Source organism: Hypanus sabinus, chromosome 22, assembly GCF_030144855.1.
Source record: "Hypanus sabinus isolate sHypSab1 chromosome 22, sHypSab1.hap1, whole genome shotgun sequence".
Taxonomy (NCBI): Eukaryota; Metazoa; Chordata; class Chondrichthyes; order Myliobatiformes; family Dasyatidae; genus Hypanus; species Hypanus sabinus.
This window is the reverse complement of record NC_082727.1, coordinates 60,182,086-60,197,866: the sequence shown is the minus strand read 5'-3', so window position 1 is coordinate 60,197,866 and position 15,781 is coordinate 60,182,086. Positions and strand designations below refer to the sequence as shown.

The 15,781-nt window shown below is 37.0% G+C and overlaps 1 protein-coding gene across 1 annotated transcript in view; it reads right to left on the bottom strand.

Moving 5' to 3' along the window:
* nhlrc2 (NHL repeat containing 2) overlaps positions 1 to 15,781 on the bottom strand; it is a 90,919-nt gene that overhangs the window by 20,715 nt on the left and 54,423 nt on the right. The window contains exons 7-8 of the mRNA XM_059948005.1: positions 7,375 to 7,468; positions 3,837 to 4,065 (exon numbers count right to left, since the gene is read on the bottom strand). Of these exons, the coding sequence (XP_059803988.1) occupies positions 3,837 to 4,065; positions 7,375 to 7,468 (323 nt within the window). The remainder of the gene's footprint in view (positions 1 to 3,836; positions 4,066 to 7,374; positions 7,469 to 15,781) is intronic.

Here is a 15,781-nt window from a genome sequence, read left to right as displayed (position 1 = left end):
GTATTTTACATATTTATCTTTAATACCTAAAGGTTCTCAAAATTCACTAGTTTATGCTGGAAGATGGACTTAAGGTTTTTCAGCATACATTGGTGAATTTTGAGAACTTTTAGACAGTGCATCATTGACATCTACTTCATTTCCTGTGTTTGATTGCACGTGTATTTTAAAGGAGCATGTTTCAGCTCCAGAGCGCAACAATATTCTTTGCATTCCCATTATTAGGACCTACAAAATAGAGACAGGCACTGGTTTTGTTGCAGCCTCCTAGTTAAATTTGTTCATGTTATGCTGTGTTGCAGGCGATCATGGTCTTTCCAGAACCATGATTGCTCTTGGCAAATTTCTCTACAGAAGTTAACACACACTAACAAGCTGGATGTGCTCAGCAGGTTGGGCAGCATCCAGTGAAAATCATTTTCAACGGATGCTGCTCGACCTGCTGAGTTCATCCAGCTTGTTTGTATGTTTTGATTTGACCACAGCATCTGTAGTGTACTTTGTGTTCTCTACAGAAGCTGTTTGCCATTGCCTTCTTCTCAGCAGTGTCTATACAAGATGGGTGACCCTAGCCATTATCTATACTCTTCAAATACTGTCTGCTTGGCATCAGTGATCACATAATCAGGACTTGTGATATGCACCAGCTGCTCATATGACCATCCACCATCAACTCCCATGGCTTCAAGTAACCCTGACTGGGGGTAGGAATGGGGGGGGGGGTGTGCTAAGCAAGTGCTACACCTTGTCCAAGGGTGACCTGCAGGCTAGCAGAGGGTAGGAGCCCCTTTCACCTCCTTTACTAGAGACACGTCACCAGCCTCTTAGTTAATTAGGTTGCCAAAAAGGTTCCAACTTTTGAAGATGATTGAAGACTCTGCACATTGACGATTTAACACCCTTCATACTTCATCTTATCCATAATCTAACGGTCAAGACCTTTGTGCCTTTGTGCCAAGACCTGAGTTTACCAGAGTTAGATCTCCTCCCATGCAGGCTTCACAACTATGTTTTCATTTGTTGAGATTCAAAATGAAATTGATTTACTGCAAGAACTGGACTGTATTGGTAGACCACTGTACCATGCTCAATCTGGGAATTTGGGCTTTGCGTAGATTATGTCAAGGTGAAATACTGTATGTTGAGAGGTACGGCAGAGTGACGGTTATAACTCACAGACTATTTCCTGAATGTAAAAGAAGAACCTACTGTCTAACTCAACAATAGAGAGAATAGTATTGAACACTCAACAAACAATTCAGATGGAGAGGTGTTACAAAATCTGTAATGTTAAAAGATAAACATAGCTGCTGACATCAGACCAAAATTGAATATACAATTCTGAGGTGAAACACTTGAACAGTGTAACCCTGATGTGCTTCGATGGGGACAAAATATACACCTTAAACAGTCAGAAAGCTGAGGTTAATGAATAATTACTAGTGTGAATGGATTTGGCTTGATGTGTGAGGTCTAACTTCTCTTTATTCAAGAATGGTACAATAATGAATTTGAAACAATGATTCAAGCTATTGAAAATGTAGAGATCAATCCATCAGATACAAATATTAATTTTTTTTAACATTCAGATGGAAGGTACACTGTGTGATGCAGCATTTTGTGTGTATTTTTGATACATACACATGCAGCTTTCTGACAACCAGCTCCGATTAGCCAATTGTCCAAATACAGGTAGACATGCAAATACTTGAGCATGCAAGTGTGCAGAGATAGGTCAATACATGGTTGATGACTGAAAAAAAGACTTAAGGGGAATGATTTCAGAACAATATGTTATATAAACTGAAAAGGAAGATAATTATTATTAAAATGACAGTTTACAGAAGAACCATGTTTAAGTGTCTTTTATGAGTAACAAAATGTCTGAAATCATTTGAAAAATAATGCATTTATTTCCTGAATGCTTCAAAGGAATAGATATCCAAGTCCTGTCAGTTTTGGACAGCCACCAAACCTAATGCTTTTGGGATATCTGAGATAATTTATAGAAAATCCACACTGTCTGGTGCTCAGAGGTTGCCAAGCTAATATTAGAGCAGAAAGGAGTACTTTAGATATAAATTTTATACAGCCTTTATAAACATTATGTAGTAGACTTTAAATATTGTTGACAGCTATAATAGGAGATCCAGCCATTTAGATTCAGAAAATCTCCGGTGGAAATGTATCCTGGGTCAGCAGCCCAAAGGCTTGGTTGTCTTCAATCTGGAAAAAGATAGATCTGTTCTTGTGGAGAGCAGACGTACCTAATGTAAAGGTAGCTTAGCCAGATGATCATGCAGTGGACACATTGAGGAGGGGTCAGCATTGGAAAGAATGAGCAGCTTTAAGCTCCTGGTCAGCTGTCAGAGGACCTATCTTGGCCCCAGCATATTGATGTAGTCATGAAGATGGGATGTCAGTGGCTCTACTTCATTAGAAGTTGAAGAAATTTGGTATGTCAGCGTGAATTGGATACAGCCACAAAGCCTACCCCTCTCCCAGCTGAGCAACCATTGTCAGTAATAGAAGCAGATGTGAGAACTTAGCAGAGGGTCAACCCCTGTAAGGTGGCCAAGACAGAAACATCCCAGAGAGAGTGTGCACACCAACTGACTGATGTCCTCACGGACATCTTCAACTCTTCACTCATCTTGGCTGCTGTCCCCACATGTCAACCACAATCATCCCTGTACCAAATAACTCTACACCTTCAGAAGTAGGTGTGGTAGCTGTCCAAAACTGACAGGACCTGGATATCCATTCCTTTGAAGGATTCAGGAAATAAATACACAATTTTTCAAATTTCAGACATTTTGTCACTCACAAAAGTGGCACTGATGCCAATCATCACAAAGTGCTTTGAACGGCTGGTAATGGCACACATTAAAAACTCCATTCCTGTCACATTGGACGCTCACTAATATGCTAACTGACAAACTGCTCTACAACAGATGCCATAGCACCTGTCACGTTTTGCTGTGGTCAACATGTAATCTCAGTTTTCCAGCATATCCAGAATAGTTGTCTCCAGCAATTAATCCTTTCCCTCAAAAGCTTGCAAATTTATTTAATAAAAATTACTTTGTGTTTGCTAAACTGTTTAGTTAACATTCTTTGTCATGTTTATGTGTGGCATAATCCATGCTCCAATAGACTGTATTATCATGAGACTCCATGTTGAACCAGTCAATTGATAACAGTAAATCTCAAATTTCAAACATACACTCCAAATGCAGCTTTAGTCTTGCACAGCATGTTTAAAGTTCCCAGATTCTCAACGTCACATGGGCGAAAGTACACTTGGTGTTCATTTAACACTGCCACTGGCTTAGTTACTGCTGAATTTACAGTAATTCTGATTACTAAATCCAGCTTTAAGAAAATATTTTGCTCAGAATTATACAGCCTTTTAAGGTTATAAGTAGTACTTTAGCTAGAAAATTTAAAAAATGGAATAAACAGAAAAGTGGACTTACTCTATGGGAATTAGAACTAAGATATAGGAGTAGGCCATTCTGTCCACTTGTGTTTGGTTTGCAATTAAATACTAATAAATGATCTTTTAGATCAACACAATTTTCCTGCACTCTCCTCATATGCCTTGAATTTCTTCCTGTACAATTAAACTAATAGTAGCAATGTAACAAGAAATGTAGCAAAATATTTCATTTTCTAACTCCAGCAGCTATCCATTATAGCCACTGAAATAATTATTGTAATTCTCTGGTGATAACCCAAAATCTTATATTCTTCAACCAACAGTCTTATAGTATTTGCTTCATAATTTAATGCACAATGTTTATATAAACCTCACTTCAAAATATTAAACTTACCAGAGGATCCCTTTCTCCTCCCACCAGGTTTTTAACAGCACCATCCTTTAATGATACAGAACGTATTGTGCTGCTCTCACTGTCTGCGACATAAAGACAATTGAGTTCCTCGGGAGCTACAGACAAGCCCGATGGCTGAGCAAATCCTGCTTTATGAGGGTAAGAATTGTTTCTATTTTCCTCATTACCACTTCCAGCAAAACGAATGCAAGTTCCTTTCTTGTACTCACTAGGAGACACAAGTAAATTAATACATAAATAAAATAAATATAACAATTTCAGCTGCATTAAATCATATTAGATGTGTTTAGTTAAAGAAACAATGAAAAATAAGTTAGTATTTTATACAAAGCTATGTAGGTAAACCCAGTTATATAAAAAACTGCAATATTTGAATTAAATCAACAGTTCTAACAATGATAAATTCTGCATATGATCCAATTCAACTTATAAATACAATTTCTCCCCCTCCCCCACCCCTCTTCTATTCCTCACTCTGGCCTCTTACCTCTTCTCACCCGCCTACCACCTCCCCCTGGATCCGTTTCTCCTTCCCTTTCTCCTATGGTCCCACTCTCCTCTCCAATCAGATTCTTTCATCTCCAGTTCTTTATCTTTCTACCCACCTGCTTCACCTATCACCTTCTAGCTATCTTCCTTCCCCTCCCCCCGCCGGCTTTTTCCCCTTTCCTTTCCAGTTCTGAAGAAGGGTCTCTGCTGAAATGTCGACTATTTATTTGTTCCCATAGATACTGGCTGACCTGCTGAGTTCCTCCAGCATTTGTGTGTTGCTTTGGATTTCCAGTATCTGCAGACTTTCTCTTGTCTATGAACAACATTTTCTCTTAATAAATAATTGGAACCTATTCCCAAAGAGCAACATAGCAATTTACTTCTTCCACGTAATATGCATCACTATTTTGGAAGATGCATTAAACAAGATTTTGCAGACCCATGACACTCCCTGGAATGTGTCTAGGCAGACTGGCAGCAGCCAGAGAGATATGTGGCTGCATTTAGATTTTATTTTTGGTTTGGACTCCCTGGTGGCTCATAGGAGTACAGAGGAGCTGCATTGAAATTTCCCAGTTCCTACCTTGGAATAAATCTTTAATTGTTGCTTTTGAATTTTGAGTTTTAATATACCATGTTCAATTGTTTTGAATCTAAGGTCTTAATGCTAACCAGTAAATATTATGTAGTTGGCTATCTCCAGGGATAAATTCAAACAGTAACTTCTTAAATAACTGGATTAATTAACTTTGATATAATTCCCAATTGATCACGTTATTGCCTTTGAGTCAGAAGTCTTAAGGTTGATGAAACCTTCAAGATTTTGGGACAAAGATTTAGCTGGTGTACAACAGAGGCCAACCGTATTGCCAAGAGACATTCCCTTCCAGCTGAAATTTTAAACAAAAGTTCCATTTATTTTCTCAGATGAGCGAAAGGATGGGTAATAAATGTTCACTTGCCAGTCTGAACTAGATCCCATACAATGATTAAATTGAGAAAAAATAAGATAAGGGATTATACTGAATGATATAATTGAGGAATTATTCCCAGAGACTTGGAAAAATTTAGCTTTTTAATTATCATGAAAATGATAATTTTCATGAAATAACTGTTCATTATTACATTGCCATAAAAGCTTGCTGAGTTAAATTGGCTGTAGTACTTCCTAAAAGTGACTACTTTTCAAAGTACTCTATAAGCATTTGGGGTGGAAAGCACTAAATAATTGCAAAGCAGATAGAGATGTTTTACCAGAAATTTCCTCCAGTTAAGGTAAAGTGAATTTTAAACTGAATAAATTGAAAAATGCAATCTTCAAGTAGGTCCTGAATCTAGACAATTGATAGTGATTAGCACGTTTCTGAACCGACAGCGTCCTGGTACTACACATAATTTCATACATTTCTGATGGCCCAAAATGTTTTTATGCCTATGCCAGTAATTTGCTACTGAATAAATCTGAAGGCATGAACATTGATTTTCCCAACTTCCAGTAAATTATCCCCTCCTCTTCCTTCTTCAATAGCCTCTCACCTCTTCTCCTCACTTGCCTATCACCTTCCCCTGGTGCCTGTCCTTCTTCCCTTTCTCCTTTGGTCCATTCTCCCATCTGAATTATTCTTCTCCAGTCCTTTACCTTTGACATGAGCACCTCCCAGCTTCTTACTTCAAACCCCCACCTGGCTTCACCTAGCTTCCCTTCCCTCCATTTTCTTATTTTGGCATTGGACCCTTCCTGACTTGAATTATCTATTTATTTCCATAGATGTTGCCTGACCTGCTGAGTTCCTCCAGCATTTTGAGTGTGTTGCTCTGAATGCCTTTGTGTATTAACTGCTGTTGTTCATTTTAAAATAATATTTAAAACTGATCTCCACTGTTAACTTCCTCTCTAATCCATTCTGATTTTCCTTCTTGTTCTGTACCTGACTTTATGTCAAACTCACTGTACCTTATGCTCCTTTCTCAGTCTACACATTGATAATTTCACAATCATTCAATCTAACTAGTCAGCTTCAGTTCCAAATGCCTATATTCCCTCATTGCACAATCAACTTGAACTTTCAACAATAAGAACAGAAGATGCTGAAAGCACTCAGCAGGTTAGACAGCATCTGTGGATAGAGAATTAAATCTTTTGTCATAACTGTGAAAGAGAGAAAATTAATTAGGTTTCAATAGTAGAGCAAATGGTAGTAGATGGGGACCATGCTTTGCAAAATAAAATCAAAGTTAAAAATTTATATAGACTGTACACAGGGAAATTTAACTAACGCAGACACTGTTTCAGTTCATTCCTGGAGCAAATAACGGCAGCTAGTTTAAGCTGCGGATTGTTTCCATTAGATTGTTTCCATTGTGAAGCCTTGTTTACATTTACTGATATTTAGCAGATATAAATAGACAGCCCCACCAATTAAACCATTCCTAATAGCTGAAATACTCTAGGTAAAACTATTCCATGGTAGAGTTTTTTTTAACTACAAAAAGTATTCATTTAAAATTGGTTTCAAGCATTTTATTTGAGATAACACATAAAGGCAACAAAATATGAATACAGGAACCCTATAATTAATCACATGGATTGTCATATTCCTTAGTGGAATCCTTTTTGTACCACTTCATTAATCAACATTATTTTAAAAACTCAATTTAAAATTGCATTGCTTCTATTAATTACAATGCTTGTCAAACTACTCCAGGGTTGTCATTAATGAACACTTTAATATGGACAGAAGAACAATGAAAAACTGAAACTAATTATCACTACCTAACAGAGCATTCTTGGAGTATTTGGAGTTCCATCCACATCATCGTCCAGTGTGCAATGGAATTTAAACCATGCAGCTTCTATAAAAAGCGTGCAAATACCACTTGAGAGAGAACTACCATGCAATGAACACAAATATCTACGCCAATTGGTTAATTTTAAACTACAATTGAATGTTATGGAAGTTAACTCAGTTTAATACCGCTGCAGGGTGACAGAGAAGTTAATGAAAAATTATCTTCAGTTACTTACGCTCCCCTTGGAAGTTTTCCATCTTCTAAAAAAATGACCCATATCTGATGAGTGCCTGCCATGGCAATAAACAGAACATTGTCTTTCGCATCACCTGGATATAGAAGAATTAAAAGATTGGGGATTCATTGAGAAGTATAAAATACAATGTCTAGATTGTCTAGAAATAGGGGTACCTCAACGAGAGTGTTATTATTTAAATTCATTGTGAATCTTTGGAACAGTTAGTCCAGTGATGCACAATAATATTCAAGTCTGAAATCAAAATAACTTATTAAAGGAAGAGAAATGGGAATAACCTGAGGCAGTAGAATTACGCAGATAGATCTCCATTTATTGTCTGCCTCTAAAAATCAAGGAAGTGGTGATCACTTTAATAGTTGGAGTGCTATACTCCATCTCATCAATATATTCCCACAGTATAGATTGGGAGAGTTCCAGCACTTGGGCCTGGTAACAATGAATGGTGTTATGTTTTAAGGTCAGGATGATGTGCAACTTGGGGGAGAAATCTATGATCCAGAAATGACTATAATGATCAAAAGTACTAGAACCAGAGTAAATGTTCTGCTTTCCCTAAAGCCTGTGCCGTATTCTTTGCTCATTGAGCAACAAAATTGGCCAATGCCTGTCTTTTCTGACTCTGGAATCCTCATAGAAGTTAAGATACATTATTTACTTCACCATTCAAAATGAACATGGTCATAATACTTGTCTGGTTCTGTTTCTGACTTGCACTCTTCACTGAACCCAGACCAATCCCTTGATTGTAACAGAAGAGTGAGAGACATGGTGTGTTGTGACATTACTGATTGTGGTGATGTACATTTTTGCTGTTGCTCACATCTATGGGAGGTGATAACCATTTTGAGCTGTTAGATGTGTTCTCAATCTATTCCATTTTGCACAATCTTCAGTCATTTGAATAACAAAATCAAACAACGATTTTGGCCCACCAACTTCATGCCAATAATCACTGACCACACACCAACTCTTATTTATTCTCTCCAATTTCCCACCAACTCCCCCACCCCACCCCCAGATTCTACCGCACACTGTGAGTAATTTATGATAGTCAATTGAGTAACCAAACTACATGTCTTTGGAGTATGGGAGCAAGTTCACCTAGGGAGAACATGTAAGTTCCATCGACGTAACACTGAATTTGGATCACCGCATTATTGGTCTAGGAGCTGTGCACAATGATCTTATAGTAAGCAGAAGAAACAGTGGTTGGCCACTTGGTCTTTTATATCTGCTCCACAGGGTCACGGCTGAACCTTTACATCAGCTCTGTTCTCTTAATTAATGACACAACCCTTGATTCCCTTACTATCCAAATATCTAGTAATATCTGATTTCTGATAAGATTTTCTAATTTAAATGCCACCCAAATCTGCCATTTCTCCATATACATGTATTTTCAATATATTGGTTACATATTAAGAGAATAGTACTTTTGAAACTTTAAAACCATAAGTTACACAGCTAATGCTAAATACTTCTATATTTTACCAACAATATTCAGAACGGTCATTTTCAACATGTTTATAGAAAATCTAGAAGAGAATCAAGCACTATCCTTGATTTAAGTCGAGTATAAACTGATGAAATGAAAGACTTCCTGTTTACACTAAAAATAATCTGTGCAAGCAAATAGCATGTAGTGGTTGAAACAAACTGTCTCTATGCAGTATCTTTAAAGAAGCAAGTGTCTTAAAAAGCATTTTATTGAAGCATGACCAAACAAAAAATGGCAACAAAACACATAATAGGAGAGATAACTTGAAGCTTCTGAACAGGAGTTCCCAATCTTTTTTTATGCCATGGCCCCTACCATTAACCGAGGGATCTGTGGACCCCAGTGGGAAACCTCTGATTCAGGAACTAGTTTAAAGGGTGGGGTGTGGTGTGGTGGTGGTGGTGGTGGTGGGTGTGTGTGCGTGTGTGTGTGTGTGTGTGTGTGTGTGTGTGTGTGTGTGTGTGTGTGTGTGTGTGTGTGAGAGAGTGAGAGAGAGAGAGACAAACAGACATGTTTAGGTATGGAATTCAAGATCACTGGTCTCCAGCTGCAACTGCAAGACCATCATAGATGAAGTGAATAAACAATAGCAGGGAACCTGAATTAGAACAGATATTCTGAATGGCAATGGAAAAGATTACATATGATGAGTAATAAATGATTTGATATGCTAAAATTAAGACATTGTTTAACTGAGTGGTATATAAGTAGGTGAGTGAATTAAGTCTTAATGTAAAAAACCATAAATGAGGGTATCAGCAAGAGATTAATTTCTACTTACATAATTAACTAAAATGCAGATTCACCATAGTGGGGTAGCAATATGAAAATGTTATACAAAAGATAGATTTGTATTTAAAATATATTTTAACCTCATCTTATTTATTAAAATTGATTAAATGTAAATATTGGCTGGTACACCAGAGAGAACTTGATTGCTTTTCTTCAAAAATAGTGCAAATGAATTTTGTGTATCCACCTGAGATGGCAGATTTACACAAAAGTACATCACAGTACATCCTTTGGCCTAACCAATGCTCCACTTGGGGTTCTGCACAACCTTCCAACCCAGTTCCATCAGTGTGACATCATTTTCCAGATCTTGAAATGCACCTTTACTAATGCTTTTACCATTCCCCATGGAAGTGTATTCTACATTCTCACCTCTCTAAGTGAAGGTTCTTCTGAATTCTCCATTTGATTTCATAACATCTATGTTACATTGACAGTCTCCAGCTTACCACATCCCTATATTGCCTTTGACTGTATTTTCATAATACTAAAGACCTTTATTAGGTTATCGCTCTGAATTTTTTCTAGAGAAAACAAATGCAAATATGCTTATCGTTTTCTGAAAGACAATAGCATTGTCACTGCAGGACTTTGAATTCTTACCAACACATCACAGAGCACAGAAACAAACCCCTTGGCCTATCTAGTCCACCCTGACCTGATCTTCTGCCTATCCTGTACCATATTCCTCCAGTGCTTCCCATCCAGGTACCTATTCAAACTTCTCTTAAATATTACAATTGAACCTGTATCTTCCAATTTCCTCTGTCAGCTCATTCCACTTCACCCTCTGAGTGAAGAGGTTTTCCCTTGGATTCCCCTTAAACATGCTGAATAGTATTTTAAAAGTTATTGTATTGATTTTGTTTTGAAGTCTTCCTGGAATTTGTGCAAGTTGTTACACTCAATAGTTCTGTCATAGAACCATTCAGCAAGTATCAAGCACATATTTTACACTAATTTCTTATTTTCTTCTCCTGCATTACCAGCAACTCCCCCACAAATTCTAACACTCATCAACATACTAAAGGCAATCTTGCAGCGGTGAATTAGCAATATGCACATGTTTGGAATGTTGCTGGCAATTGAACTACACTTAGTACACTGGAGGGAAACCCATATAAACTTAGGAAGAACATGCAAACTCCACACAGCCATGACTGAACCTGGGTTTTTCAAGGTGTATGGCTCTAGCACTGCGCTTCCTTGCATTGTTACCTGTTGATTGCATTTACAGTATTTATTTATTTATTACAGCATGCAAAGTGGCCATTTACCTATAGGGTCCATGCAGATGCTAGCAAAGCAATCCTATAGTCTCATCACCCTATTTCTACTTCCTTGTAACCCTCCAACTTACTTTCCAACAACAACCATCAATTCTTCTTTTATTACTTACTTACTGTAAGTGTTAATTTACAGGAGCTAGTTAATTTACCAGCACATCTTTGGGATGCAAAAGAAACCTGATCATCTGGTGAAAACCTGTACAGACATGGGAGAAAAGAATGCAGACTCCACGCAGACAATGCCCAAGGTCAGGAATTAAATCAGGTGACTATCCATGAGGTAGCAGAGCTACTGATACACTATTATTCGTACTGCGGCCACATTTTACTGTGCTTCCTGGGTCTCTTGCTGCATTATGTTGTAAACAAAACTATTATCTGATAGAACATATGCTGTAGCAAAATTATATTATTTTCAAGAGGAAAACAATCATACACTGATGCAAATATGCAATGGCTTGAGCAGGGGTTTGGTTCCCACAAAGGAATGCTTCAAATACAACACTCCAAGAATTGTAAAGGTGAACTATCTACTGTATATATAGCATATTCTGAAAAATTAAATTAAAAGCTACTGCTTGTGGCTATAATCCAAAACACTAAGCTTACAAAATAATTCCTACTAAATTCAGTATTTTAGCTTTTATTAAAATAATTCCCCCTTGTTAATATACTGTACAGGTTTAATCACTCAAACAATCTGATGATTGCTAAAATAACAAAGTTTAACCAGTAAAACCTTCTTTTGAAAGCCACAGTGAATCTCCTGGTGTATGTGCTGAAACTCAATGAAAGAAATGCACTGTGAGGAGAAACAATTATATACACAAGCAGAGTATGCTGTGATTAGCATTTTAGTTTCTATAAGGGAATGTTCAAACGTTCGATTTCAGAATTTACGAAGATGAGATATGTAAAGCACACTATTATCACAAGCTGTTGTTAATCATCACATGTAGATACTTGTGTTAGAAGAGACTCTACATCTTCCTGATGTACTGAATTTTGCACTCACAGTGAAAGCCTGTACCCCATAAGAGACAAAAGCATACAGTTTAGCAAACTGGGGAGTGATCAGGGAATATTTTAATTGATAAACCATTAGTCAAATTATTTTACATTGCTGATTCTAAAGTATGTTTGTCTATTCTACAAGCAAAAATATCTTTGATAAAGTCAGTTCAAGTTTTGTTCCTATTTATCACAGTTAATGAAAAATTATTACCTACCTCAACTAAACTTTAAAAATAATAAAATCAGAGATTTAGAAAATTAAATATATCAACCTGTTTCTGTGCTTACAGTTCAACCATGAAATCAGTGTGCTTCAAATCAAGAGTCAGACCCAATATCTGCATAAAAATTAAATTAAATGAGAACACTTACTGCACTAGATTTGGCCTGTTATCTCTGTAAACAGTGCTAAGTGACAATGGCTAAACAGCTCCTCATTAGCCAATCAAGCATATACAAGGTTGATTTTGGACTATTTATTGGTTTAATAAACATCATGATGATTAGATTATACTAAGTTTAATCTTCAAACTATAAAATAAGCACTTACAGAACACTTGTTTCAGATGGTCCCATAATCAAGTGATACAAGAAAAATGCAAAGGACATATTTTGTTACTCTTGACATATTGTGTAAATATCTTAAGCACAAAGCATCCCATTAAAGTTGTTTCTCTTAAAATCAAATAATTAATATTGCAGTGGTAGTCCAAAGTGCAAGAATACAGATCTACCAGTGAAAGAATAGAGATGTACAACTTGCGCTATCTCATTTTTCAAGGACATAAATAGCAAGCATTGTTGTGACATCACTGTGGATAATCTGAACAATCCCTGGACTTTTTTTTCCATAATGTTGATTTAATAATTTTAAAATAGTCAATGAAGCTTATTTGTAGTGCAGGAATTTCCAGATTTCCACAGTATCCTGCTGTCCAAAATATTCCTTGTGTAAACGTTCATGAAATGATTAAGGATTTAAGAAAATGATGACCATCTGAATATAACAGGAATATAAGATATCTAACGAAGAGAAAGTCTTTGCTACCCTGTAATGATACTTTTTAAGTCAACATTTTTCACCACTACTTTTCTCTTCTTAGCCAGCCAGTGATGTAATGACATCCACACCAGACTTTGAGGTGAGTGGTCCTGGGTTCGAATCCGGCCAGCTCCTTGCACACTTTCTATCTGTGCTGGGTTGAGCATTGAGCTAGCTACTTAGCCTCATAAAAAAACAGACAAATGCTAAAGAAATGGCAAGGTTGCTGCCCGATGCGCCACAAGGTGCAGAGAGGAATAACATTTCCTCTTCTTATGCATTCCAGTAATGTTATTACGAATCAGTGCTCAGGTCTGAGGCATATCTTGTATGGAATGAGAGGTTTTGTTTATTATCCCACCATACAGATCTTGCATTTTCATGAAGGTGCTCAGTCAACTAGTAAAGCTCTTTAAAACCTATCAAGAAGCTTTTCTGATGAATATTAAACTAACTTAGATTTGTAGAAGTTTATCACACATTTAGTCAGCTAAATATATTTTTTGACCATTTTAAAGCAACATTTTACTGCAAATTAGTAGTAATATTTCCTGCTTTTGAAAGCTCTAATAAATTTGCTTGCAGTTCCAAACAAGTAGTGGAAAATCTTTTGTTATCCTGAGAGCATAAGTCAGCTTGCCTCTTCTGGTGTGGTCCATGCAGTTTTCTGCTGAGAGCCTGGCTTTTTGCTTATCAACATAGCACAAGTAGCAAGTGACAGAATAACTTTGACAACTTATGAAGTTCCACTCCCAGTGCTGACAGTTAAAATTTATGTTTAAAAACACATTGAAACTATAAATTACAGCAAATAAAAAACTTCACTCATCTTTGTGGCAATTGATTTCTGCAATTTATTTCAATGAACCCACTATACATGTGTCAGGTTAATGTGGTACTGGTTTCAGGCATATTTCTCAGCCTAAAACCAAGTTAATCTACAGAGCAACACACAAAGACTGTTGGAGGAACTCAGCAGGTCAGGCAGTGTCCAGAGAAATGAATAGTGAACTTTACAGGTCGAGATCTTTCATCAGGCCTAGGAAGGGAGGGGGAAGATGCTGGAATAAGATGGTGGTGGTGGGGGGATGGGGTGGAGAACAAGCTAGAAGGTGATAAGCAAGGCCAGGTGAGTGGGGGAGGGGGTTGAAGTGAGAAGCAGGGAGGTGACAGGTGGAAAAGGTAAAAGGGCTGGAGAAGGAGGAGTCTGATGGGAGAGGAGAGTGGATCGTGGGAGTAAAGGAAGGAGGAGGGGCACCTAAGGGGAAGTGAGAGGCAGCTGGGGCTCTGCTGTGGGAATAGTTCTGCTACAGCTTCTGCTTGGGAATAGCTAGTTATGTGCAGATGTGGCATTAGATATTGCCTGTTTTGATTCTTAAGTAAAGAAATCACATTTCCAATTAAATTATAAGATGGAAATATTAGAATTATTGATTGAAACAGCACAAAAAAATCCAACTAACTGTACCTTTACTGGATTTTGAAAGTGATTCTACTAGTCACTCTCTGCACTCTTTTCTGTAACTCTGCAAATCTCTTCCTTTCAAGTATTTAGCTAACTTCTTTCTGAAAATAATCACTGAATCTACTTCCATCACCCTTTCAAGTTGTGTTTTCCAGATCATAAACATTCAAAGATGTTTAGCTTGTACAGCTGCTGGTTCTTTTCTGAATTACCTTCAATATGTGTCCTCACATTACTGATTTTCCTACCACTGGAAAGTTAACTCTATTATTAACTTGCTGTTTAAGCTGTTTCAGTCTCTGTGAGAAAAAAAAGAGTTTTCTGTAGTATTACTCATAATTATCAATATTTTCCAGTCCCACAGCCATATTCTAAACAGAATCTAAAGAATTAATAGCTGATTCTTTGCTGAACTTACCACATCAATAATTTATAAATGGTTATGAAAATAAATGTGGCAGCACACCTTGGTCACATATAATGTCATTCACATCCTTCAATGAACATGATGGTAGGGATGACTGTACTTTTTACCATATTCTGCTAGCATATTCATAGCAATCTGTAATGGCTAGAATATGCCACAATCATATACCTTTGCTTTGTTCTGTGGGAAGATCTCCCAGGTTTCATACTTCTGTTACACTTGGAGAGAGAATTCTGAATTGCATCTGACATGGTTAAGTAATGTCAGCTATATATACTGTTTTTAGCACTGTTTAGAACAAATGTAATGAAATTAATTTGGACCATTGCATAACCTTAAATACAGTGCTTTTAAAAAGATCTCACTCCCCGCCTCCCGGAAGTTTTCTTTTTTTTTTACTGTTTTACAACACTGAATCACAGTGGATTTAATTTGGCTTTTTTGAGACTGATCAACAGAAAAAGAATCTTATGTGTTAAAGTGAAAACAGATGTCTACAAAATGATATAAATTAATAACAGATATAAAACAAAAAATAATTCAAGGTTCAAGATTCAAAAACTTTATTGTCATTCCAACCGTACATCAGCTCTGCAGGGCAGAATGAGACAGTGTTTCCCAAGAGCAGTGCAATCATAACATAACAAATGCAACAATAAATAGTAAACACAACAATAGATAGTAAAACACAACAGCCACATGTTGGTTAAAATCAAGTTATAGCTGTTCAGTACAAGTTAAAAATGTCCAAAACAGAGTCAGGTAGGGGAGCTATTTAGCAGTCTGATTGCCTGTGGGAGGAAGCTGTTTAGTAGCCTTGTGGTTTTTGTTTTGATTCTCCTGTAACGTTTACCTG